Source organism: Caretta caretta, chromosome 9, assembly GCF_965140235.1.
Source record: "Caretta caretta isolate rCarCar2 chromosome 9, rCarCar1.hap1, whole genome shotgun sequence".
Taxonomy (NCBI): Eukaryota; Metazoa; Chordata; order Testudines; family Cheloniidae; genus Caretta; species Caretta caretta.
Genome location: NC_134214.1, coordinates 80,515,301 through 80,542,749, shown reverse-complemented (window position 1 = coordinate 80,542,749; position 27,449 = coordinate 80,515,301). Strand labels below are relative to the sequence as shown.

The window sequence follows — 27,449 nt, the reverse complement described above, 5'->3', positions numbered from 1 at the left end:
AATTCTAATAATCTCTGCAGAGGGAGAGGAGTGAAACTTCATGGAAATTCTATCAGCGATCTCTCTCAAGTGAGTCCTGTCGACTTAACTGGTAAGCAACCAGTGTGAGAAATGCAGGTCAATTAAGGTTTCGGATTTCTGATCATCAGTTGAAGTTCATTATGTATATCACTTATCTGTTTAATGTTCTTTTTTTAACACTTGTCTATGTCTAATCTATATGTGTGTGCAATATAATAATCTAATCCTGGTGTGCATTTAATCAATCTTTTGGCCAGGAGGCTCTTTGGGGCCCGCATGTGCACCTGGAGTGTTCTTGTGCTCCTGTATTGAGGCATAAAGATGGAACTGCCCAACCACTTTTCTTTCTTTCCATCACCCATAGCTGAGAGACTGAAGCCAGGTCTACACTACAAACCTATATCGGTATATGTCAAGGCTGAATCCCCACTCTGCCACTTCAAGTGCAGAAGATAGGGGCCTGCAAGGATTCTAAAAATTAATACATGCCACTCCAGGCTTGTATTAAACTCCCAAGGTTACAGCTTTTCTCTGACCTTGGCTTGATAAACGCTGCCACCACCCAAATGCAAAAAACCCCCTTTGAACCCAGGAAGGAGCACTTGGGAATTCCTCCCTGTGGGGTACCCTCAAGCCCTTCCCCCCCACACACCCGGAAGAGCTGAGAAAGAAAACAAAGAAAATTAGCTGTGGCTATCAACTAATCAAACAACATGCACAAACCTTTTAGGACACCAAAAATCCAATCCTGTTCTGAAAAAAGGTAAATTTTATTAGAAACAAAAAGAAAGAAAATACATCTGGAACTTAGGCTGTTTGTTCCATCTTAAAAGAAACAATTACAAAAATTAAGCACCCAAAATAGCTTTCTTGGGGTTCAGCTCAAAGGTTACAAGCAAACAAAAGCATCTGGGGTTAGCACAGAGGAGATCCACAAGCCTTAAAAATAAACAGAATTAATCCTGATTGCGTCTAGCTAAACATTCTGATCTACTTACACATTTAGAGTTCAGATAAGTAGTTCTAGGTATGATCTGGTGATTTATGATCAGACCTGACTTAAAGCTGCTTATAGCATGGCTGCTCTGTCCCTCCAGCCCACAGAACAACAGACAAAGGGAAAGTTTATTTCCCCATTTTAAAAAGTTCTAGCCTTCCCATTGGCTCTTTTGGTCAGATGCCCACTTTTTTGTTTCTGTACCTGGGTTTTTTTAACCCTTTACAGGTATAGCAAGTAGAGAACAGCTACTGAGAGGGATTTTACAGCTAACTGTCTGGCTGGGTGTCCATCAAAGGGAGCTATCCCCCCACTTCATTTATCACAGTATAACTGGATTGCTCCAGGGGTGTGAAAAATCCACACCTCTGAGTGATGTTGTTATGCTGACCTAACACCCCATGTGGACAGTGCTATGTCGACAGGAGGGCTTCTCTTGTTGACACAGCTACTGCCTCTTGGGGAGATAGATTAACAATGCCGATTGGAGAAGCATCTTCACTAAAGTGCGACAGCGGTGCAGCTGCACCACTGTAGCGTTGTACATGAAGACAAACCCTGAGCTTTCTAGTGTCTGCATCTCAATGCTGATTATACTAGTTGTTGTACGTTGATGTTAGGGTGAGTTGCCTGTTGGCAGATTTTTGATAAACTTTAATTGTTTGGGAAGTTTTAATCTTCTTTCCCACGCTGGAATTTTTTCCCAGTACAGGGGCTTACAAACATCTACCCCAGGTCACCTGGTTTTAAGTATTGTGTCTCTTGCGAGGCAGCAGTACTGGGAAGTCTCATATCCCCAGCAAATGTTCAATCTGTAAATCTTGTTCTAAAAGGCCTTTAAAAGATGGGGAGGCTCATTTACAGATGTCTTTGTTAGACTGCTCTTTGTTACCAGCTTCAGATCCAGGTACAACTGACTCCCCTGCACAAATCCCACTTCTGTTCCGGGGCACTCTTGTGAGTGTAGGATTCATTAGTTTTACTATTTACAGAACTTAACATTCCTTTGATGGTAGTAATACCCACAGTCACATCAGCAATGGGTGTCTCCCCAAGACCACCACCTCCCCTTACAATTGAACATTCTGGTTTTGGTAGCCCCTCCCTCAGCCTTGGAATGCTCATTCTTTTTGTCTTCTGAGTGCAACATAATGGACAGGGATCCCCTACTTATTTCCTTATGGCCTTCCTAGGAATTTTATGGGTTGAAAGCAGAATCAAGAACTTGTTTCGGTCCAGATCTTATAGGAAACATGAGGGTAGACATACGTCCTGGTATCCAGGGGTGGCGAGTTATATCTCCACGTGGTGCCTTAGCACCTGCAATATTCAGAGCCCAGGGGCCCAGTTCCACCCATATTTGCTGCCGGGTGTCCCAACGGCCCATCTGCCGCCCCCCCTGCTCCATCTCCCCCAGCCGCCGGTTGCTGCCCCCCACACGTCTCCCCGGGCCCCGGAGCAGAGCGTCCCTGGTTGCCTCTTCCTTCCCTGGCTGTCTCTTCTGAGCAGCTCCATGCTGCCCCCCTGCAGCAACTGCTGTCGCAGGGTCCTAGTGCCCCCCAACTTCACTGCCAGGGCAGACTGACTGAGCCTGCCCTTCCACTTCAGACCCTTCCCTTTTCTGGCGGGACCCTCCACCAGCACAGGGGGCCCCGCCCGCAGTCACCATTCTGGGCAAGGAGGCAGCCCCATCCCTCACCCACAGTGAGGCTACATTGAGGGACAGCAGGAGGAGAGGGTGTGCACGCAGCACCCCCTGGCACCCACCACAGGGGAGGTGAGGGAGATTCCTGGACCTGAGAGGGGCCCTAGGAACTCATGCAGTGACAGTGGTGGGGATGAATGTGCTGCTTGGGGGTGGGAAAGGGGGGCTCCTCCCCCAGAGCTTTCTGCTGCTAGGGAAAGGGTTGGGGGGAGTCCTCCTCTCTGGCCCCTGTCCCAAAGCAGTCTGCCTGCACCCCAAACTCATCCTCAGCCCTGCCCCAGCCAGAGCTTTCACCCCCCCACACACACCCTCAACCCTTTACCCTAGCCTTGAGCCCCTCCAACACCCCAAACACCTTATCCCCAGTCCCAGCCAGAGCCCTCATCCTCCTGCACCCTAACCCTCTGCCCGAGCCCTGAGCTCCTCCAGCACCCCAAACCCCTTATCCCCAGTCCCAGTCAGAGCCCTCATCTCCCCTGAGCCCCCTCCAACACCACAAACCCCTCATCTCCAGCCCCAAACAGAGCCCTCATCCCCCTCCACTCCAACCCTCTACCGCAGCCCTGAGCCTCTCTTAACACCCCAAATCCCCCAGCCCCAGACAGAGCCCTCACCCCCCACACTCCTACTCTCGCCCTGAGCCCCTCCCATAGCCCTCACCCCTGCACCCCTTCCCTCCACACCCCCTCTCATCCCCAAACTCCCTCCCAGAGCCTGCACCCTGTACCCCAATCCCATGCCCCAGCCTAGGGCCTGCACCCCAGACCTCCTCCCCCACCCAAACTCCCTCCCAGAGCCTTGGGCAAGTGGGGGGCGGAGATGGGGGGGCGGAGTTTGGGCAAGGGCGGGTTCTGGGCACCACCAAAAAGTATACAAACCTGCCGCCCCTGCTGGTATCCTGTCCTGGGCCCTCAGGCCCCTTACCTCTATAACATCCGAAGGTGGCCTAGTTGGAATCTCTCAGTCCCTATCACCTGAGTCATCACATATGTACACCACCACCTAGGATGAAATTCTTCTTTCCTATTCATCATGAACCTGCAGTTTCTCAACTGCCAGCATGTGAAACTGAACAGTCAGAGGAAATTTCTAAGGAGGAACTGTCTGGGACTGGAGAATTAGTTGTGCCTTTCAGGGCTTCCGCAAAGTAATTAGTAGGATTTTTCTGAAAGAATAAGGGGTTAGCTGATATCAGCTCAAAGGCTGTCAAAATGGGTTTCTGATTGCATCAAGGCTTGTAACGACAGAGCTAGTTTAGATTTGCCAGCTCAGACTAGGGTTCATTCTACTAGTGCATAAGCACCTTCTCTGATTTCCTTGTGAAGCATACCCATTTTAGACATCAGCAAAGCAGCCACATGGGGTTCAGTCCATGGGCGGCAGATAATAAAGGCTGGGGAGGCTGAGCCTCCCCAAACTGCACTGTGTGGCCCCGCCCATGCTCCGCCCCCAACCCCCTCCTGCTTCCCGGTGCTCTGCAGGTCTTCCTCTGTGGCTGGAGCTCCGGGCTGGGGCTAGGGCTAGTGGGGGCCAGCCTGTGGCCAGGGACTCCGGGGGGTAGAGCCAGTGCTTGTGCACCCCAGGCTGCCTGCCCGCCTGCCTGGTGCTCCGGGGCTGGGGCTGCATCCCCTGCCTGCCCGCCCGGCGCTCTGAGATTGGGGGCCGCACCATCCACCTGGCACTGGCAGCCATGCTACCTGCCTGCCCGGTGCTCCGGGGCTGGGGGCCACATCTCCCACCTGGCGCTCCAGGGCTGGGGGCTGAGCCTCCAAGAGTGGAATGTATATATATTAATTCAAGCACTTGAAGAAGAAAGGAAAAGTTACTTATCTTGCAGTAACTGGAATTCTTCAGAATGTGTTGTCCAAACAGATGTTCCCTGCTAGTAGAGTACTATAAAATCTGGACTCTGTGTTGGCAAAGAATCTGAGTGGTGGTTGAGCCACTTCACCCTTTATGCCCTTGATATGGGAACATGAGGAGACTCAGAGCTAATGTGTGGCCCCAACAGACATTACTGTCCAAAAGATCTGATCGCAAGCACATGGGACACACATGCACTGAGAGAGGAATAAAATACATATGGACAACACATCTCAAAGAGCTTTTGTTTCTGCTTTCTTATTCTTTGCTTCAGGTGAGGTTACAACAGCTTGGGGGCTGCACTAACTTGTGACAGATGGGAACAGTCCTATAGGGATTATGTGCTAGCTGGGGATAGGCAGAAAACATTTTCCATTCCTGCCCACAGCATTTTCCTTTCCACCAGAAGCTTCGGGGAGGGAGGCAAAGAAGCCAGTTATGTTGGCCCTGCATGACGGGAATCTCAGCAAGGAATTTGCGGATGGTTTTTGCTTCCTGTGCAACACCTGCATGTCACAAAGGAAGCTGAACAGAACAGAGAATCTGCCACAAAGCTATTTATTGTGGCCTCTTGACCTTTCTGAAATATTTTCCCCAGAAGTTGAAAACACTAAAAGTACACCTCTGATGTAAAACAATTAAGATTTTTCAACAGAAATAAAACAGGATCTTGGTAAAATGTTCAAGACTTGTGGAAGTTTCTTACTGTTAAACTTAAGATTCCATTTTACAGGTCACATGGGAAAGCAGGAAATGCATGACTAAACCAGCAAGGTTTTGTTCTTTCCATTCACAAGTGTTTTCACTCTAGTTAACGGAAGGGGAATTCTGTCATTTAGCAAAAACAACGAGGAGTCCTTGTGGTACCTTACAGACTAACAAATTTATTTGGGCATAAGCTTTCATGGGCCAGAACCCACGTCATCAGATGCATGGAGTGGAAAATACAGTAGCAGGTATATACACAGTACATGAAAAGATGGGAATAGTCTTACCAAGTTGGGGGTCAGTCTAACGAGACAATTCAATTAACAGTAGCATACCAAGGGAGGAAAAATCACTTTTGTAGTGGTAATGAGGTGGCCCATTTCAAACAGTTGACAAGAAGGTGTGAGTAACAGTAGGGGAAAATTAGCATGGGGAAATTAGTTTTTGTAAAGACCCATCTACTCCAGTCTTTATTCAGGCCTAATTTGATGGTGTCCAGTTTGCAAATTAATTCCAGTTCTGCAGTTTCTTGTTGGAGTCTGTTTTTGAAGTTTTTTTGTTGAAGAATTGCCACTTTTAAGTCTGTTATTGAGTGACCAGAGAGATTGAAGTGGTCTCCTACTGGTTTTTGAATGTTATAATTTTTGATGTCAGATTTGTGTCCATTTATTCTTTTGCGTAGAGACTGTCTAGTTTGGCCAATGTGCATGGCAGAGGGGCATTGCTGGCACATGATGGCATATATCACATTGGTAGATGTGCAGGTGAATGAGCCCCTGATGGTGTAGCTGAGGTGGTTCGGTCCTGTGATGGTGTCCCTTGAATAGATATGCGGACAGAGTTGGCAGTGGGGTTTGTTGCAGGGTTTGGTTCCTGGGTTAGTGTTTTTGTTGTGTGGTGTGTAGTTGCTGGTGAGTATTTCCTTCAGGTGGGGGGCTGTCTGTAAGCGAGGACTGGCCTGTCTCCCAAGGTGTGTGAGAGTAAGGGCTCGTCCTTCAGGATAGGTTGTAGATCCTTGATGATGCGCTGGAGAGGTTTTAGTTGGGGGCCGTAGGTGACAGCTAGTATTGTATTTTAAGAAAAGGACAAGTATTGTATATGGAAATAGAGTATTGAGGATAACCTATCTATGTTTTTAGAAACAGCCTTTCCAAAACCATTTTAAATTGATGAAAGATGGCCACAGAGAAAGATATACACTATATAACACTTGCCTCAAATAAAACACAAAGGATTCCCCCCTTTCATTTTAATTATTTTATTAGATTTTGTTCTTCCTCTAAAGTGAATTTAGTGTTCGTAAAAAATACTAGAGAGGTGCAGCATGGGCAATAGCAGTGCAAGCTTCTCTCTGACCATTCTGTCAATGTATCCTAGCCCTGACTTTGTGTTAAGAAAGGAAATATGTTCTTGGGATTAGAGGGTACATCAGTTTCCTTGGCCCTTTCATTCCTTGGGGTATCTGAACAGATTGCCAACAAGGAAGCCAATTGTGATGATATCTTTTGTGATGTGATGCAGTCACTAGGAACTGGATAAGTACCATAAACTCACCTCTTGCAGGCAACTGAACAGGCATGGCAAACTAAGTAATGGTTTTTATTAAAAGAAAATATAAAAGTGAAAGGCTCCCTATTGCACTTTCAGTCCCCTGAACCCATCATTTTTTAATTTTATTTATTTATTTATTGACTACAGCCTATGAGAATTAGGAATAAAGAGTAGGGATTTTAAAAGTGCCTATGTGACTTCAGAGCACAAGTCCCAGTGAAAGTCAGTGTGACTTTCCCACCCAAAATAAATACAGTACTGTAGGAGAAAACAACATTTCATGTCAACATTTCAAGTTACTAAACTGGAGTCAGTATGTAGTGAAGTTGTTAATGTGCTTGAGTATTTTGAGAATTAAGCCCTTAGATTGTAAGGTCTTTGGGACAGGGATTGTATCTTCCTGTTTTTTCAGACAGCACTTTGCACATTGTGAGAGGTACCGGAATACATATAATAGTGCCCCCTCCAAGCTTCATATAGTGGGGAAGAGGGAAAGAAAGAGAGAGAGAGAGAGAGAGAGAGAGAGATCAATTTGTAGAGATTCTCTAAAGAAAGTACATACATTTTTCTGCCTAGCTATTCTGTTTAGTTCTTTTACTGTGCTAATCACCATAGAATCTGTGCACCTTATAGTAGTGCATTAAGCAGTGTGACTAAGCATCTGTCATGTGTTTGTTCTTTAATCCTCTCCCCGGGGAGAAGTGTGTGCCGTGGGGTGTCTTGGTTTTTTATATCTATTTTAAAAAAACAACAACTACCTGTTGCTCTGTGTTAGAAAAGGCAACGTTAAAGAAATGGACCTTGCACTTGGAGCAGAAAGTGGTAAGTTTGTGACAGCCCTTAGTTCTTGGGAGAGTTCATTCAACAGTCTCAGACTGTCCCCAGAAAAAGTTTGGTCTCCCACACAGACAAGCTTTATTCTTCATATTGAGAGTTCCATTGTGCCAGAGGAATGTAGTTGTCTATGGTCTTCGTCCTGGAGCTTTAGATGGTCTTTTAGATATCCTGGGCCCAGCCCATGCAGCACTTTGGAGATAAGGACCAAGACCCCTTGAACTTGATTCTAAATTCTATGGGAAACTAGAGTAGAGAGCAGAGGACAGGTGTGACATACTCGCAGTATCCTGTGTTGCTGAGGAGATGCGCTGCAGCGTTCTGGCTCAGTACTTTGTAGGACTGATTGAAAAAGACTTGGCAGAAAGTATTCAGAACTGTTCTTGAAATAAAAAAGATTCAAACAGCGCTCATAAATACTAAGTATTCTTTTAGATAAAGTCTCACTTAAACTATTAAACATGATTTGGCAATAATTAAACATCTTAATGTTAACAGTAAATACTGGTAAACAACATAAGGAAATAAAAGCCTTTTGTATAGCAGCATATCTTGGGTCACCAAGCATTCCATTTATTTATTATAGAGTTCCAGTCTCTTCCAGTGAGAAGACGCTGTTTCCATATGGTCTGTAATAGTAGTGTTGCTTTTCCTTTCTGAGATGTTCTTGCTCCCTTTGTGTTGAAACAGGGTGCTGGATAAGATTTCTGGAAGCATTTTTTTTCCAGTTTAGGATCTCTGAATCAGGCATGTTAAAAACTTCCAAGATTTGTAAATAATGCTAGATGAAAAAGTGAGTTCTTAATGTAATTCTCTGTTTCCATTAGTTTTGGAATATACTGTTTTTTTCCTCACAGAAATCAATGTGTTTGGACTGCTAATGTTTTTAATCAGATGTCATTTAATCATTTTTGCTGATGGGACTCTTTCTGAGTATTGCTTTGGCTATACTGTAGTCTCTTCTCTCAAATTTTCAAATTATGAATTAATACTGAGCAACAAAGTGAAAGTGTGTCAAACAAAGCTTATAAAATGCTGAAAATCAGTCAGAAATGTTGGGAAAACAAAGTATTTACACAATCACTTTCCTCTCCTGACTATTAGGGCAGAAAATATACTGAACCAAATGTGGGTGACTAGCCAGCTACTGCAGAGACATATTATGTTTCCCCCAAATTTGCGAGCTTTGTGCATGTAGATGTGGGGCTGAATTTGTTGCTACACCTGTGGTGGTTCTCATGGCAGTGGAATAGGTGCAGTTCTGCTGTACAAATGGGTATGTAGGATGGGATGTGGAGGCCACTGCAGCGAGAGATCTCTGTCTGCACAGGCTGAGTCTAGCTCCATAGGGGATCCCTGTGTGCAGATATAGCGGAGGAAAAACTAAGGGATCTGCTGCCACGCAGATCTTTTGTTTTTCTCTTGGCAGTAGTGGGAATTTGTGGCATAGAGAGTTGTCTTGAGCCATTAGGCTGAAGTAGTCACTGTGAAAAGGTTCTGTAACTGTTTGTGGGCTAAGGAAGTGGAAGAATTCCTTTGTACACACCCTTCTGGAGATGCCCAGTGCTTTGCACACTACTTGGTAATAAGTCAGCTTGTCAGGATTAATTGTGTCTTTATCCTAAGAGAGATGGAAGATATGTGATGGGTCCTACTGGTGCTGGTTATGGCTTGGTAGAAACTGAGGAAGAGGGCTAGTGGGGGACAGACAAAACCTCTTCCACTGCAGTGTCTTCTCTATCGCTGAGTCCATGACTTATCAAAGAAAGAGAATTCTGTATGTGATTTAGTTTTAAATTAGTTGGAAGTTAACTGGAGCTATTTTAAAACAAATTTATAATTACTACTTCATAATTATTCATTCAAAGATAATAGTGATCATTAGGTCACACACAGTACATTTTCTGTTGCCATGCAAGAGGAATGACACAGCTGAATTCCCCTAGCTAACAGTTTTCCACCAAGAGTTGACATAAAAAAGTAAATAAAGACACAAAACTCCTGGGTGAGTCACGGAAGTGGGCGTGTTTTAGTAGAAGGAGCTTTCATAACACATCCACCAGTGGCCAAAGACTAGGAAGCCTTGACACACTTAGTCTGGCAGAAAGCAATCCTTGTGAATAGACAATACAGCTTGCCAACATGGATTACGACTGAGCTGCTTTCGTTAGAGACACAACAGAAGTGAGTATGCTAGCAGCAGTGACAGTGTTTGTTTTTAAAGTGGCCTGTCTAGTTGATATGTTTTTAAATTAGTTTTGAATTCATGCCAACCTGGCTTTCTGTTTTCAATATATTGTTTTAGTTAGTTAAAGCAATAACTAGTCTCTAGAGAAACCTGTGAGATTTATTTGTGGTAGGTTAGGTATGTTGGTGTTAAAAAGCATAACATTAAGGATATTGTGGAATCAGGAAAGTATGAATGAATTAAAGATATTAAAGCACGTTTTGTGCGTGTGTGTGTGTGTGTGTGAGAGAGAGAGAGAAAGATAGCGCAATGACATTATCATATGGGTAGTACTTTATTTTTTAGTAAAAAATATCTTTTGAGAGCAAACTTGACCTGTGCAGTTAAGTTGTGTTTGTTTTTTTTTTAAAGTCTAAATGTGGAGGTAAGGAGTAGTAGCATAATAATTCTCATGGGTATTTCATTATTATTTTAAACCTGGTTCTAAATTTTGAGTAAATCCAGTTGCTTCCAGTTCTAGTTATGCTGTGTAAAACGTCATCCTTACAGTGACTGCTATGTTTTGGTAAGCCTAGAATTTGTGAAGAGAGACGGAAACTCTCACTTTACAAGATAGTAATAGCAGAGAGAAAGATAATAAGCAAGGAAGGATCCTTTTTTATTCAGGGATCATATTTTTAGAGTATAGCTCTACATTTTATATTACTGTTTTTTTTGTTATACTGTTTTTAAGTAGAAGCCACTGCAGCTGGGAGGGTGCTTCTCAGCACAGGTAGACAGAGGCACACTAGCACAGCTATTTTTAGCGCGCTAAAAATAACAGTGTGGCCACAGTGGCAGAGGTGAGAGTTAAAGCTAGCTGCCAGAGTACAATCTTTACCACCCCCCTGAGTATGCACTTGGGTGGGTATTCTGAGCTGCCACTGTGGCCAACCGACTGTTTCTAGTGGTCTCGCTTGAGCAGAGTTCGTGTATGTCTTTGTGCCCACATTGGGAAGCACACTCCCAGCTGTAGTATAGACATACCCTGTATGGGGATTAAGGAAAAGGATGCAGTTTCTAGTGGTTTAAAATATTGCATAAATGTTTCTCATAGAATTTAATTAGGTTAAGCCTCTGATATTTGGTTTAAACAAATTACTTAAAATACTTGTTAAAACAAAATGTCTTTATTTGGTGGTTAATGATTTTTAACTTGTATGCTCCCCTTCCACTTCAAAACCTTAAACTTTTAAGACTGCTCACAAGTTTATGAATTTCTGCTTACTCATGTATGACCAGATTCACACCGGTGAAAGGATTAGGGTTATTTTCCAGGGATCCAGAAATTAGGCATGATACCATTAAACAGCAAAAAAAAAAAAAAAGTGACATTTCAATTTATGTAATCAAGTAAAGATGGAGAAAAATACTTATTTTAAAAAAATACTTGGGAAGGGGATGAGTTGGAAAGATTTTAAAACTTGGACCTGTACTATTCTACCGCTTCTTATTTTGGGCCACATAATGTACATCAGAAATACAAAGTTTAAACTTGAGAAATGTTGTTCTTTGCTGAAGACTTCAGGCCATATTGTTAGCTGGTGTAAATAGGTATAACTCCACTGAGGTTAGTGGAGTTACACTGATTTACATCAGCTGATGATATGGCCCATTGATAACATATCTCTTTAATCTTTCTATTCTGTTATTTTTTGGTATGTCCTTTACTTCAGGTCAGGGTAGACTGAGATGGCATATTTAAGCCCCAGTTAAACTCCTGTCCCAGGTAGAAAACTGGATAATAGTACCCATATTGTATACTGGAAAGTAGCTATTAAATACCTGACATAGTATTTTACTGCAAATATACCAGAGGAAATGAACTTTGCTGAACCTAAGGAGTTTCCATAATGAAATAACAGCGTACACACAAGATGGGGGATATGCCTTGGATGTACGATGTTAATAAACAACAAGTGTGTGTTTCTAAAAACCTAACTAACAAAACATTGAAATACTCCTGTTTGGAATGGAAATTTGTGTGTGATATATGTATTAATTAGGGTAAATTTCTCCAGTACTTAAAGGATAAATAAGAGTCACATCCTAACAATTCAAACCAAACCCTCATTTCTAGATTGATTGGCTCAAAATTTAGCCTCCTTTTATTTTTTCTTCTCTAAGTTTGCAAAGTTCAAGTAACTCTGTAAATGTGTAACTATTCTGTCAAGACATCCTTTAAAGCTCTTTTACAATGCTCAGATTCCTGTTGTTCATGTGGACCCTACAAGGGCACATCCCAATGTGCACATGGTGGAGAGAGGAAAGTGTTTTACAAGGAAAGATTGTAATTTAAATTTTCCAAGGAATAACGAAACTAAAGGTTATGAATAATATTTTGATACTTGGTGTGACTGATTTGGAGTTGCTTTGTAATAATTTCTGAGTACAATATGTTCGTCTGTTGTAAGGGGTTTACTGTGAATATATTGGTTTAATTTAATAGCAAGCTGTTGGAAAAACAAGCAGAAATGTGAAAATAACAATCCAAGATATGACCTCCCTCAACAAACACTTGGGGGTTATTATGAGACAATGGGGGAGAGCATTTGCCTGGAGGAGATTGACTTGGTCTCCTGTGGAACCCACCAAACTGGTTTTGGACTAACTGGGCTAAAAATAGCACAGGAAGAGAGAATAAATAACTGACGGGATAAAAAGGGAGATCTCTCTCTCTCTCTCTCTCTCTCTCTCTCTCGTAGTTACTTTTGGGGAACAGACTGAGACCCAGGCCCCCAGGGGTTTGCAATGTGAGGGAAGATAGGCCTGCCTAGGAAGTAAGGTAGATGTGTGGAGACTTTTTTGTTCTTTTACAAATTCTTTTCTCTTATTGTCATGGTTACAGGGTACACCATACCTTAGGCCCCTTTTTGTCCCTATTTGTCATATTACAGGCGTGGCTTCCTGCACCTTACTTTGGGTGGAACCATGTACTCCAGCCACTTTAGACTGGATCTCTGGGCTGTGGCCCCCATTTCCCAGCCATGTTAACACAACAAGCCCAACTAGGTTTAGCACCTGTAAGTTTTTCCTTTCAGGAACCTGTGACAGTCTACATTTGCAGTAACACAGAAACAGCACTACTCAAATAGTCTTACATGCTTATTTACCCTTATCTATACCTTAATCTCTCCTTGCAGGTATTTGTATGTTCCCTTTAGAGAAGGTAACCCCTCATCTCTTGCTGGGAGAAGCAGACTGTCCTGCTTATAAGACAGATGTTGTCTCTGTGTGTTCCTTTGCATCAGTGGGCAGCCGACCTTCCTGAGCCCAGCATATTAAGATTTAGGGTTCCCTTTGAACATAGGTTTAGGGCTAGTCTACACTTGAAATGATATAGTGGCATAGCTGCAGTGCTGCAGTTGTGGTACTGTAGCACTTCAGTGTAGACAATCACTACAGCAAGAGGAGGGGCTCTCCTGTCACTATAGTTGTCTATCTCCCCGAGAGGAAGTAGCTAGATCAAAGGCATAATTCTTCTATCAGCCTAGCACTGGCTATAGTGGGGGGCTAGGCTGGCTTAATTACATCACTCAAGGGTGTGGATTTTTCACAACCCTGAGCAATATAGCTGAGTTGACGTAACTTTTCAGTTTAGACCTGGTCTCAGACTTGGGAAGAGTAAACTATTCTAAACATGGCCGGAGCCAGATAGGCATTACTCCCCAGTAAACAGCTTCCCTATTGTTTCTTCAAGACTCTTTATCTGTGTCATTGTTTTGTCTTCCCTGCTTGGTTCCTTTAACCCCTTTGATTATTCAGACAGAAGAATATTTTACAGGTAGCCCAAAAGAGATTATATCTATAAATAATACTACAGATAACTGCCTCATTTTCCGCACCTGTTATTTGTTCTTTTGTTCCTACTGTTAAGATAAAAACATAGACTGTTTGAAGAAGGCTGTTTTGGGTCACTGTAATTCACTGGTCATAAGCTCCCAAATGGAAAAACTGGTTGGGCCTGCTGGGGAAGCATGGTGCTGTAGACCTGGACCCTGTCTAAGAGCTGGAGAATTGTGTGATTGCACCTTAGGGAGATAAAGGCATGAGGCCTAAGTGGTTGTTCTCTAACCCTAACAATTTTTCTTAATGTTTTCCCTTCTCAGTGTTTTTAGGACACTTATTGGTGTTGGTGTATAGCCATGCAGTTCTGAATTATGGAATTAATTTTTCCTTGAGAGTTCCTTAAAAACCTAAGAACGTTTAAGTTTACTCCTGGGGGAATTCCGCGTCAGTGACTTCTGACGGGGAAGCCGCAAGAGCGGTCATGTGCCCACTCCCTGGCAGTGCAGACAGGTCGGTTTGGGCACCCAGAGCAGCCGGGAGAGACATAAATCATCACCTGAGTGGGGATGGGGGGGGCCCTGGGTAGTTGTGTGTTTGTGTGTGAGAGAGAGAGACACTCTGTCCAGCTTACTATTGCAGCATGCTTGAGGGGCAGGGCTTTGGGGTATTTCTGAAGAGGTAAGCAGGAGGCAGGCTCTGTTCCCTCAGGCAGAGGAGAAAGTAGCAGCCTGCCTGCTTAATGAATTGTTCCCATTGTTCTTAGTGAATTCCCCCAGGAGTATAAAACAGGTAAAAATTTTAAGGCCAAAGTGGTGTAAAGGAGATTTACTGTAAAGGACAGTGTGGCCTTATAAATGCTTATGGTGCTTTAGTGATTAGAACTGAATTTTTGGACTGAAAAAATTTCCTATCAAAATGTGCTCCATGAACTCTTTTCTACTGACCTTTTGGAGATGATCAGTAGCCAGTATAAACTGTGAGTTTGAGATCCCAGCCCTCACTTGCTCTTCAGTTGCCTATGATGCAGCGCTGAGCGTGTGGCTAAATATATTTGTTGACTAATAATTAGAAGTAAAGGGTCAATACTAGCTACATTACTATTAGACAAAGGGGGTTTGGTGATTTCCTCCAATGCTCCCCACTCCCATTCTCCATCCATAGTAGTTTAAATAAATTAACAAAATAATTGAAACTAGCTAGATTATATTTCATTATGTTGACAAAAAATGCAGAATTTTAAAATATTGTGCACAGAATTTTTATTGTTTTTTGGTGCAGAATTACCCCAGGAGTAAAAGTTGCACTAATCTTTTGTACATATGCCAAGTCCATGGTGTGCATGCACCTTGTATGGTAAAGATGGGAGTCTTTTCAGCCATCAGTACCCATTGGGGGTACACATGTCCTCGTGCTTCTCTGTGAGGGCATATAAAGGCAAGGTGCACCTGCCACTATTCAGTTCCTCTCACCGATTCACAGCTTAGAGACAGAGCCCAACAGTCGAAGAGACTGTCAGCCTTCTTGACAGCCTTACTAAATAGTTCTACAGTTAGAGTATAGTAATAGTTTTTAGTAGCTTTAGTAATTAGTAGTTCAGTTGCCTGTTGCAACCTTTAGATCTTACTTGCTGTAGCATTATTTGATTCACCTAGGTTTAAACACTGCCCCTCATGCAAGGGAGTTCTCCCAGCTTTGGATGGATACTCAAAATGCCTCTACTGTCTGGGATAATTGCATATTCCCAGTAAATGTGTAATTTGCAAGTCCTTCAGTTCCTGAGCTAAGAAGGATAGCTCCCCTTCAGGTCTTCTTAATGACCAAGTCAGTGAGACCTGCTTCTGAAGCGGGCTCTCTAGACCCCCCTGTAGAGGGACCTTTTGAGCCAGAGTGGACATGGACTCTTCAAGAGTTCCAACTCAAATCACAACCATGATAGCAGTCAGACTGCAGGGAGCTAGAAGCCTGAGAAGTAGGTTGCCCACGAGGGGTTTCTCAAAGAGCAAAACCTCCCCAAGGTGCTGAACATTGTCTGACACTTTGTGGCCCAGAATGGTTCCTGTAAATTATTCTGCACTTCTTTTCCTAAAATTATTCTGCACTTCTTTTCCTAAAGTTGTTTTGCGTTTCTGCTGCTGGAAAGCCTGTCCTGGATTCTCCCACAAAGCTAGTTGCAGTTTAGTGGAGAGGATAGTGATAGATGTAAATGAAGTGACATGTGGTCTTATATCGCTGATTGAAAGGCCTTATATAAATGTACAGTTTAATAGTAGTAGTGGTGTTCGGATACTATGGTGATGGGCACTCTCCAACTGCCCCATACTAAAAAATAAAAAGAATTCCTTGTTCAGATAAATCTTTGTCAGCTTCATTTGTAAAGTGGTTTCTTATTTTGATTATTAATTTTATTACTCTTAAAATTATTAATAAAATTAGAATAAATTGATAATCTGTAGTTTACCAAATATGGTGGATGCCATTTCAATCCTGTTAAACACAACTTTCTATTATTAGCATCATCTTCCAGAGAACTGATCCTGTCCCATTGACCTTAATGTTAATGGGATTCGGATATTAGCAACTGTTATGCAGCTTTTTGAGAACCTGGAACCACCACGCTCCATGGAAAGCCCTGGCCAAAGGCAGGTTTGTGGGACTGCAGCCAGGGAAGAAAGCACTGGAATGTGCAAGCCTGAGTCTGCAGTGCCAGAGCAGGGTTTCAGTGAACAAGGGGAAGACCAATTTTCCATTTTAAAAATAAGATTTTTTTATTATATTAAATAATATTATAGGTTTATTTTACATCATTATAATTAATGCTAGTCAGCACTTCCATTATTGGCTTTCTAATTTTAGTGGCTGTTACATTTCTTTCTGTGGAAAAATTCTTTTATCATATTTTTAGGATGAAAAGCTAGTTCGGGTACTTTTTAGCTTCAAAATAAAAAGGAAGTTAACGGTGTCAGACACTATTTTGATTCTAATTATGTTTTATGTGCAATAATGATTTTTTTCAAGAAAGATTCTGATTCTTATTTTTAGCCAACAGACTTAGAGTCAATCACTGTACATCAGGGGAGTAATTCTCATATTGCTTTCTGATGTGTTAGACCACAGACGCTACATAAGAGCCACTTTGATCTCTTGGGGGGCAAGAATCTGCTTTAAAAAAAAGTTTCTGAATGCAAATGTATATGATAGATGCTCTTCTGGATAAATAATTCACTTAGTTGGTTGAGTTCTTATATGTTCCCTTGATAATTTTTTCTTTCTTTTAATCTCTGCTCTCATTCTAAAGGGATGGAAGATACATGAAAGGGAGAGAAGAAAGGAACATGAAAGAGATGTAAATTTCCTCCAAGTGGTGTTACTGTTCCTGACAAAAAACCCAGTCAACTCTAGTCTCTTCTTTGGTCTTTCAGCTTTTCCTCTAAGTCCAGGTCTGCAAAACACTACATTGTTTGGGGTGTGAAAAATCCACACCCCTGAGCAACATAATTACACCAACCTGACACCCTGTCTAGATAGCGCTATGTCGAAGGGTGAGCTTGAGCTTCTCTTGTTGACATAGCCACTGCTTCTCGGGAGGTGGATTAACTACACTAACAGGAGAAGCTCTCCCATTGGTGTAGTAGCATCTTAACTAAAGCACTACTGTAGCGCTGTACATGACAACAAGCCCTTATATACACTCCACCCACCCCCCCCCACCCCCCCAGTCTAATGGCAATACAGCTCACTGGGAGAGGACACCTTTGTCTATGATTCTCAATTGAGACTGTGAAGAGAGAATAGGTTCTGGAAGCTCTTTGCCTTTCAGCACTTCTCCTTAGTGGTTACCGGATTCTCTGTTCTTTGGGGACATCTCCATAAAATTATTTGTGCAACAGTAACCTTAACAAAAACAAGATTTATTAAAAACAGAAAATGAAATTAAAAGAAAATAAATGGTTTGTGTAACATCTAGATAAACTAACATCTCATAAACTAAGCTATAGAAGGCATTTTCAGTTTAGTTGCAGAGAAAAAAGAGAAAAATAAATAGCTCAGATTTCTCAAAAGCAATCCTCTCTCTGTTCAGCCTGTCAGTTTCTCTTGTTGATCAGATAGCAGCAATCCTCTTTGTGGCCAGAGAATTCTCTTATTGAGCCCCCTGATCCAGAGCTACTTCCACCACTTTCCAAATCACTTTTGTCCAGTTAGCGACACATACATTAGGATTTGGACTCATCATTTTTTCTAGGACATGGATTGTTGAAGATACAAAATTCCTTTTATGATTATTAATAGCCATCTTTCAAATGCTTAGCCTAGTTCAGATATCACTTTTCACAGGCCACCTCGTCTAGTTGTTTTAGTTACAGTCAAGTTTCTTGTTAAAACTCCCTAAGCAATTTTTTTTTTGCCAAGAGACACTAACTGTGGGTACGGTCCCCAGGCCCTCTGTCAAAGTACTGCCGTGTACTTTCTCATTTCAGGAATTTTTAATGAGTTACGAGCACAAAACAACAAGCCCAAGACAGTTCTCTCACAGGGCCCTTGTGCATCTCTGTAGTGACCCCTGCCTATCTGCTAGCCTACCATATAGTGATTTTTAATAGGTTCCGGCTTGTCAGCTTGATTGGTTACTGTGGTATATTGAAGCATGTAGGGAAGCATGTGATCTGGGTCTTCAGTACTCAGTCTGCAAAAGAGCCAGTGTTGAGCAAAGTGGGTTGCAGCCTGCTGTGCCTCTCTCTGTGTTTGGTTGTTGTGTGTTAGATTTCTGTATTCTGAGAAATAAAGTGGTGTTACATTTCAACCTTTCAGGAAGAATATTGTTTGTTTCTGGATTTGGATCACTTGAAAATTATCTTGTTCTGTTCATTCCCTCTGGGCCACTGTCGGAAGACAGGATACTGGGCTAGATGGACCTTTGGTCTGACCCAGTATGACCGTTCTTATGTTCTAATTCTTTGTGTATGCCATAAATATAACAGTTTTATATGATGGCAAAGCCTTGCAGAAAGGGACTGAAGGGGATTCAGGAAATGTCTATGTGGTAGGGTAATACGCACAATGGGGGGTGTGATTTCTAAAGTACACTATCATATTGTGCATATGCCATTCCATTGATGGTGTGTATGTGCCTCATATGGTAAAGATAGGAGTCTTATCAGCCATCAGGACCCAATCCTTAGAGCTCCAGCATGGTCCAGCCAGTTCTGGTTCACAAAACTATTGAGTCTCTCAGTATCTTAGTCCAGGACCTTACCTCTGCTTCCAGACCTACTGTGTAAGAACCAGGAACAGATTCTACACCTGAACCTAGCATCCCTGCACCTCACTGCATGCAGGCTGGATGGATGTCATTAGTAGAGCAGGCCTGCTCTTCTTCAGTTATGGAAGTTATGATATGCAGTAGAAAGGATAAGACAAACTTACCCGTCAAAATGGACAAGATTCTCTCATTGGTGCCAGTGGAAATAATTGATTCCACATTACCCTTCAATCCTGCAGACTCACGATTTACTCAAACTCAAGATGAAGAATCTGTCTCGTAGCTTAATCATGGCTCATATAGTGGTGATCTCAGTTTGCCACCTACTGATTGAGGATCATATGACCGTGGTAAGATTCTTGAGAGTCCTAAGTAAAGCATTCCCACCTATCAAAGAACCAACTCAAGACTTAAAGTCTAGTGCTCACAGCACTCATGTGACTCATCTTCAAGCCCTTGGTTGCCTCTTGTCTATTACACCTGTCAGTGAAAATTAAATTTTTGATAGTGATAACTTTGGCCAGAAGAGTAGGAAAGATTCAAGTGTTTATGACTGACCCTCCATATACAGTATTCTACCCAGATAAGGTATTAATGAAGACATATCCTAAATTCCTTCCTAAAATAGTCACAGGTTTCCATCTCAATCAACCAATATACCTACCAGGATTCTTTCAAAAATCTCATGCATCCAAATCTGAGGCAATCTTGCATACATTAGATGTGAGGAGAGCCTACTACCTGAATAGAATGAAACTGTGTAGAACATTGCTAAACTTGTTTGTCTTCACTGAGGCAAGGATGAAGGGCTCTGCAGTTTCAGTCCAGAGACAGTGTAATGGGATTTCTGATTGTATTAAAATGTGATGAGGTGGCCAAGGTAAAGACATCAGCTACGATCAGGGCCCCTCCACCAACAATGCAGATTGTGTCACCAGCATCACTGAGAAACTTAATATCTGACATTTGTAAAGCTGCTGCTTGTGTGTGAATCCACATGCTCACTTGATATTATACCCAAATAGAAGCCTCTAAATCCAACACTACATTTTAATAGTTATTTAGTTAACTACTTCAAGCTTCTACCTCCTAAATATAACTGCTTGGGAGTCACCATCAGTGGAATAGGCATATAGACAATCACTCAAAGGAGAAAGGAAAGTTACCCATGTACAGTAACTGGAGTTTGAGATCTATTGTCTATATGTACATTCCACAACCTGCCCTTTCATCCCCTGTACCTCAGAGCCCTCTTGTAAGGGATTCTGCATTGAGAAGGAACCAGATGGTGATGGAGAAGCATGAGAACTGAAGAGCACATGTATGCCCTACAAGTACTGCTGGCCAAAAAAGAGTTCCATCTCTACTACGAGGCGCATGCACATCATCAGTGGAATGCACATATGCACAACACTGCTTGAAGAACTCCAGTTACTGTATATGGTAAGTAGTTTCCCTTCCCTAATGTGCTTTAATGGAGTGCTGTTTGTAAAACAGTACTGTGTTAAAGTGAACCAGGGAACTTCTAGTGTTCAATACATTAGTGCACTTTGGAAATCACACCCCCATAATAGCACATTACCGCACTGTGTAGACAAACCCTAAGTTACAATTTATGTTCTCCAGAACCCTGCCTAGTTATATCTGAGCTAGCCATGGTGCAGGCATGTAAAGAGCTTATTAGTAAAAATTATGGATAGTCAATTTCTGTGCTTCTGTATGCTCAGTGCTGTTGACATACCATGTTCCTCATTCCCAAAAGCTCCTGTGAAGTTTTTTTTTTTACTTCAACTGTGAATTTATTGTGCTGGAAGTGTTGCCATTAAGTTTATATATATAAATATATATATAAATATATATATATAAATATTACACACAATTAAATGGGAATCTGAATGGTTGGGGACCTCTGTTGCTTTTTAAACAAAAGTATGGTAGTCAAACCTTTTTGAAGAATTTGACAAAAGCTGATAGTGCGTGTTTGTGTGGTTTTGTTTATTTAGGATTACATATTGGCTTTGTATACACTATCACATATCAAGCAAGACAGATGAACTCCAGCCTTGTGTGCACTTTCAATTAGCCTACAAGATGCAATTTAGTATGAATCCCAGGCAGCTTTGGAAGTGAAAGAGAAGTTTGAGATATCTGGCTGGATGCTGAACGTGATGACGGCCTGGTCTATGGTGGAGAAGTTGAAAATGGAGAAGAGGCATTCCAAAGAAGAGAGGAATGTGGAACAGGATTCTGGGGACTGCAGTGCTGAATCTGAGGAATGGACAAGCTCAGAAAGTGAGCCTGAACAACCATGCTTCAAGAACAGCTGTAGCAATATTCAGTGGAGGGAAAAAGACATTTCTACTAAACCACATAGGCAACTCTGTCGCTCTCCTTGCCTGGATCGTCCAAGTTTCTCACAGAGCAGTATCCTTCAGGACTTGAAACTGGAAGAGTGTACAATAAACTTGGACAAGGAATATCAGGCTAAAATGGATTTTGCTTTAAAGCTTGGGTATGCTGGAGATCAGATCCAGGCAGTGCTGAACAAGTTGGGAGCAGATGCTCTAATCAATGATATTTTGGCAGAACTCGTGAGACTTGGCAACAAGGGTGAATCAGAGGGACAAGGCGGTGTCAGCAGCGGTAGTGGTTCTCTGGTGCCCAGGGGTCCTTGCCCAAAGGAAATGGCCAGCCCTGAACTGTCACTTGAAGATGAAGTAGTGGATAACACTGACAACTTAAGACCAATTGTCATTGACGGAAGTAACGTGGCTATGAGGTAGGCCTCAGTGTTAGCATTTTTTAAATAATACACCATTATGTTTATCTACAAATATTCAATTTGAATGACAAAATCATGTTACGTTGACTATATGGTCCTGTTTAACATCTGGTTTCTTTCATCCACTGTTCAAAATATGTTGATGCTCCTCTTTTTGCAATCCCTACCCCATAAATCAACTCCTTCCATATCATTCTTTTTTGCAGTCCTCTGCTCCCATAAATCTATTAGCCAATAAATAAGAGTTTAGTTATACTGCAGCAAAGGTTTTGTTTTTAAGTTTTTGAAAGACTTTATCAGTCTTGTTCTAAAATATCTAATGGCAGCTTGGACATCTGAGTGGGTGGAAGAGTTGTTTTAAAAGAAGCTTGATAGCCAAGACGGGTAGTCTCAGCTAAGGGTGATTTTTCAATATATAGTGCTTACCATTGGGAAAGGATCTTGTGTGGAAGGGCTGGGGAACAGTACAGCCATGCCAGAGGAGCTACTGGCGTGGGGCTGCCCTCCTTTCGCCTGAAATCAGTATCCAGCACAGTGGGAGGACAGAGGCCCCCCAAGTAATGTGGTATGGGGAGTGGACGGGAAGAGTGTGGGGGCCCGGGCTGGGGGCACAGAGAAGTCACATTGGGAGCTCACGTGCCCCCCTTTAGCTGATGCCCCCCTTTGTGTCCCTCCCATGAGTCACCCACCTTCCCCTCCCCACCCCCTCAATCCCTCACAGGAAGGGGGGCCCCCCCCCCTCTGGTTGTCAGCCCCCTGGTGACAGCAGCAGCACAAAACTAAGGGTAGGAATAGGGCATTAAGTCTGCTGTGAAAATTGATATTTGTCAATGTCACTTTTAACATTGTCATCCTTACTTCTATGCTGCAGCTGGTGCAGTGCTGCCTTCAGAGCTGTGTGCCTGTCCAGCAGCCCCTGCTCTCTGTTCTGCCTTCAGAGCTGGGCAGTTGTATATGTAGCTTTTTGGAGGAGAGGGGGTATAAATGACTACAGACATAAAGAAGGGGGGCCTGATCAAATAAGTTTGAGAACTACTGGTATAGATCAGTTCAGATAGAAATATTATTTTCAAATTGATGGTATCCCTTTAATCAACATATGGTAAGAAGTAAAATAGTAAATATTTTTCATGTTTGTTTCTTGGACAATGTAGCTAAACTGCCAAATAAGTTACATATTTAGGGCCATATTCTGTCCTGGTAAAAACAGCAGCATCTCCCCAGTTTAAATACTTTAATAAACAGAGCTGAACTTGGTGCTTAGACTCCCTTTGCTGGTCCCTATGCAGCAAGCTCTTTAAGAGTAGATTTTCATTTTGAGGTGAACACATGGGATTAACGTTCAAAGGTTTAGCTTTGGTCTGGTATTTTCCCCAAACTATCAAAGAGATCCAGTCAAATACAGAGAACTTGCCCAGAAATAGGACCACATGATTTTCAGTCACTGACTTTGCTTTTGACACTCTCCTCCACTGGCTTTTTTATCAAAGAGAGGTATGTGCATTTGTTCTAGTATTTCACTTGATATTTTTTCACAGGCCTTCATATTGTGTGTTTTTGGACTATGTTGATCAGCTACCATTTTAATTATGATATTGGTATTAGTGAAACAGACCACATGCAAACATCTGTTTCTCTATACAGTAGAACCTCAGAGTTATGAATACCAGAGTTACGAACTGACTGGTCAGCCACACACCTCATTTGGAACTGGAAGTACACAATCAGGCAGCAGCAGAGACCAAAAAAACCAAAACAAAAAAACCCTAATACAATACAGTACTGTGTTAAACATAAACTACTTAAAAATAAGGGGAGAAGTTTTTTAAAAAAAAAATTTGACAAGGTCAGGAAACGGTTTCTGTGCTTGTTTCATTTAAATTAAGATTGTTAAAGGCAGCATTTTTCTTCTGCATAGTAAAGTTTCAAAGCTGTATTAAGTCAAGGTTCAGCTGTAAACTTTTGAAAAAACAATCATAACATTTTGTTCAGAGTTATGAACAACCTCCATTCCCAAGTTGCTCATAATTATGAGGTTCTACTCTATTACATTTGAGCATGAAAGAGGATGTCTCGATGCGCTTTTTATATTTCATGGCACTGCCTTTGTCTTTCCCTAAAACTATAGTTTTAACAAAGGTTAAGATTCATAAAGATAGCTCATAAACAGTTACCTTTATTCCTTCCCCCAAAGACAGTTGCATAAAACTTTTTAATACTAATTCTACAGTATATTGTATAAAACCTGTGAGATATTTGACAACACACCTTTGCATAAGGACAAACAAAAAAAACCCCTAGAACTACACAAAATGACAAATCTGCAGGGAACATTTTGTTTGCAAGACATTGACTGAAGTATGTTTCCAGGTTGGTGCACTCCTGCTCTAAGGAAGTGGCAAGGTGTGTATTTCAGTGCATGCTGTCTTATTAGTTTGCAGAAGACAGAACATGATTAACAGATTTCTTTAGTTAGTACCAATTTGCCCTGGCTTTAACTCAGTGTTTCCAGAACTTCTGAAAGCTAAGTGACCCCTGCTGTCCTTCTCCTTCAGGAAAATGAAATCAATTGCACCCCCTGCCATTTCTCCCCCGCAACTCCAGATTGTAGTGTTAAGAGTGTACATATCTTAATTTATCTATCTTTCATTCTCTCCCTCCCACAATAGTCTTAAATGCCCCCTTGCTCCCTCCTCCACACTTTGGGAAATGGACTTTTCATAATGTGATACCTCTCATCACCTATGGTTTGATGAGCTGTAAAATAGTTAATGATGTTGACGTTTAGGGTGAGATTCTGTGTTCCTGTGAGATTCATGTTTGTGTGTACAGAGACTAGGCAAAGGCCCAAATGTAAATTCTGACCCACTCTGTAATATTTTTGTTGAACAATACACCACAAGTGTTTTGTAAATCAATACGCCATGAAATCATAATTGGAATGTGGAAAATAAAAGCTGTGCCATCAATAGCAAGTTTTATCTTCGCAACTGTGCAGCTCTATAATGGAATACTAATTTTCTAATGTAAACGTGCACTGCCGTGCCCAGCTATGTAACGTTCGTGGTCAGTATTGGCTAATTAGAGAATCAAAGCAGTATTCCTAAAATTCAGTTGCCAGAATATCAGGAACTTGCAAAATTAGTAGCAGTTCATGATTGCTTGACTGCTTCTTAATAACCCACCTAAATTTCTAAAAACTGCATTAATTTCAATGGATTGTTTATTTTTTGGAGTTTGCGGCTACCTGTATGTGCCCTAAACAATCACTGGGCTGTCGGTTTGAAAGGTGCAGGCTTAATGGGAAAACCCTAAATGAGGAATGTTTTGGCTTACAGCTCTGATTTGTAAAAAGCCTGATGTTTGTAAGTATATGGCAATTGGTGAATCACCATCCAAGTTATTTTATCAAATATATTCAAGTGCTATTTTTAATTTTGCTCAGAATTTTGTAGTACCCTTGTACAGTAGTTTAGCACTAAAGAGTGATTTTAAGCAGTCAGTAGCAAGTAAAGTACTTGCAGACTTTTACAGTGTATGCTCGTCTACTGAGTGGGTGTAGTAGTTGTGTGGGTGTCCAGGCACTACTATTTATCATCTTTTTTATAAGCATATATCACTTTTTCACTCTAACCAAGTAGCTTATAAGAAATCTGGAGCTGTACATCTGTGAACTGCACATACACAGTGGGTAAACAAAAGTGAATCATCATACCCCCTAACTGAAATACCTCAAAATACCTTTTTAAATGCAGATATAAAACAGACAGTACATTGAAATAAATTACTTTTCCAAAATGCAGGATCTGGTCTGGGTTCTCACATACAACCAAAATACCAGTGAGTGAGCTGTAGTAGATTTGTACAGTTCTCAATTATTTTTCTACCCCATCTGGCCTCTCTTCTCCATAATACACATTTAAAAAGTGTGCAGTTAAGATGTAAATAATCAGAATAAAATAATCAGAATTGTTACATATGAAATCCAGATACATTTCCAATATTCCTATATACATGCACACTGTAAAATTAGGTTACTGGTGAGAAATTAATCTACTGATCAAAGAAGATACTAAGGCCCTGATTCAGGATAGCACAAAGCATAATTTAAAGTTAATTCTCACTGACTTCCATAGGATTTTAGTTGCAGTGCTGACTAGGGTGCTCTCCTGAATTGGGCATGAAAGGCCTATAACATCACTTGAAGATTTAGGACCTGTTCCTGCAATTCAGTGCCTATTGCTGTAATGTAGCGGTACATCCATGAACATAGTGAGTTGCACGATCAGGGCCTTAAATGATTTTCAGCAAACCCTTCAGAAATCCATATTTCTCTAAAACTAAAATGTTGCCATTTTCAAAAGTGAATCAAGTTTGTAGAAAGAAAAGGAGTACTTATGGCACCTTAGAGACTAACAAATTTATTTGAGCATAAGCATTGTGAGCTACAGCTCACTTCATCGGATGACGAAAGCTTATGTTCAAATAAATTTGCTAGTCTCTAAGGTGCCACAGGTACTCCTTTTCTTTTTGTGGATACAGACTAACACAGTTGCTACTCTGAAACCTGTCAAGTTTGTAGAGTGATTTAAAGATGCTTCATCTGAATTCTATGCTATTGAAATACGACTTAATTCACTAACAGAGTAAACTATAATCTTTGAGAAATACTTGACGTTTCCTTCCCTTTTTAAAAAAAAATCATTTCCAAAAAGATTAATTTTTATCAAACTCTTTTGCTATTGGTAAAATCTCCTATTTGTTCTTTTTGTGTATAGGTATTATAAAATGCCTATACCATGGCATTAAGCATCATTAGCTAGTTCTTTGTTGTCATTTGCTAAAACTCTTTCTGATCCTAGTTTAAATGAATACTTTGCCATATTTTTAAGCCATGGGAATAAAGAAGAATTTTCCTGTCGGGGGATTCAGCTAGCTGTTGAGTGGTTTCTGGAGAAAGGACACAAAGATATCACTGTATTTGTACCTGCGTGGAGAAAAGAGCAGTCTCGACCTGATGCACCAATTACAGGTAGCATTTCAAAAAGATTTATTTTCATCCTGTGGTAAAATAATTGTATTATTACAAGACTGTAGCAAAAAAAATTGTTTCTTTGTTTAAAAGGGTTATCTTAAGCATGCAGCAAATAATTTGAGGCAACGTTAATTCAGTAAAATGATATTTTGTCTTTCATCCCAAAAGATGCTCACAACAGCTTCACAAACTTACATGTATGTCACTACTGAATACATCCTACATCCTACATAATACATACTACATCCAATGAAGTGAGCTGTAGCTCACAAAAGCTTATGCTCAAATAAATTGGTTAGTCTCTAAGGTGCCACAAGTACTCCTTTTCTTACTACTGAAATAGTCAACTTTTGGGTGGAGGATGACGACCTGAAGGCTCAGCACTCAAATTGAAACTGCTAGTTAAAGTCCATTATAAGTACCTGCAAGTAGGAATAATACAGGTTTTTCTAATACTGATAAAATACATTTCTGTACTGTGGAGAGAATTATTATTTCCTCCCAATGAGAAGGATTTTAGGAATATAAGGATAGCTTCTTGGCCTGACTCCACCTGCTTTATAGTGGCCAAGTAGCCCAGGATTCCTCTGACAGAGGTGGAATCCTTGGATGATGATGTAGAGCAAGCATAGACTTTGGCCCACAGTATTTGCATATGTTTTTTGAGCTAGGAGTAGCAG

At 41.5% G+C, this 27,449-nt stretch overlaps 1 protein-coding gene across 10 annotated transcripts in view; it reads left to right on the top strand.

Moving 5' to 3' along the window:
- Nucleotides 1–27,449, top strand: part of ZC3H12B (zinc finger CCCH-type containing 12B) — a 98,360-nt gene that overhangs the window by 62,446 nt on the left and 8,465 nt on the right. For 2 of the 10 annotated variants that reach the window (XM_048863309.2, XM_075132470.1), the window contains 5 exons: nt 21–91; nt 16,991–17,132; nt 20,199–20,395; nt 20,956–21,731; nt 26,627–26,766. In XM_048863309.2, coding sequence (XP_048719266.1) covers nt 21,109–21,731; nt 26,627–26,766 — 763 coding nt within the window. In that variant the 5' untranslated portion in view covers nt 21–91; nt 16,991–17,132; nt 20,199–20,395; nt 20,956–21,108. Of the gene's footprint in view, nt 1–20; nt 92–9,770; nt 9,864–16,956; nt 17,133–18,399; nt 20,396–20,955; nt 21,732–26,626; nt 26,767–27,449 lie in introns of those variants that run through there. The other 8 variants (XM_048863312.2, XM_075132473.1, XM_075132471.1 and 5 more) reach the window with 7 other exon arrangements.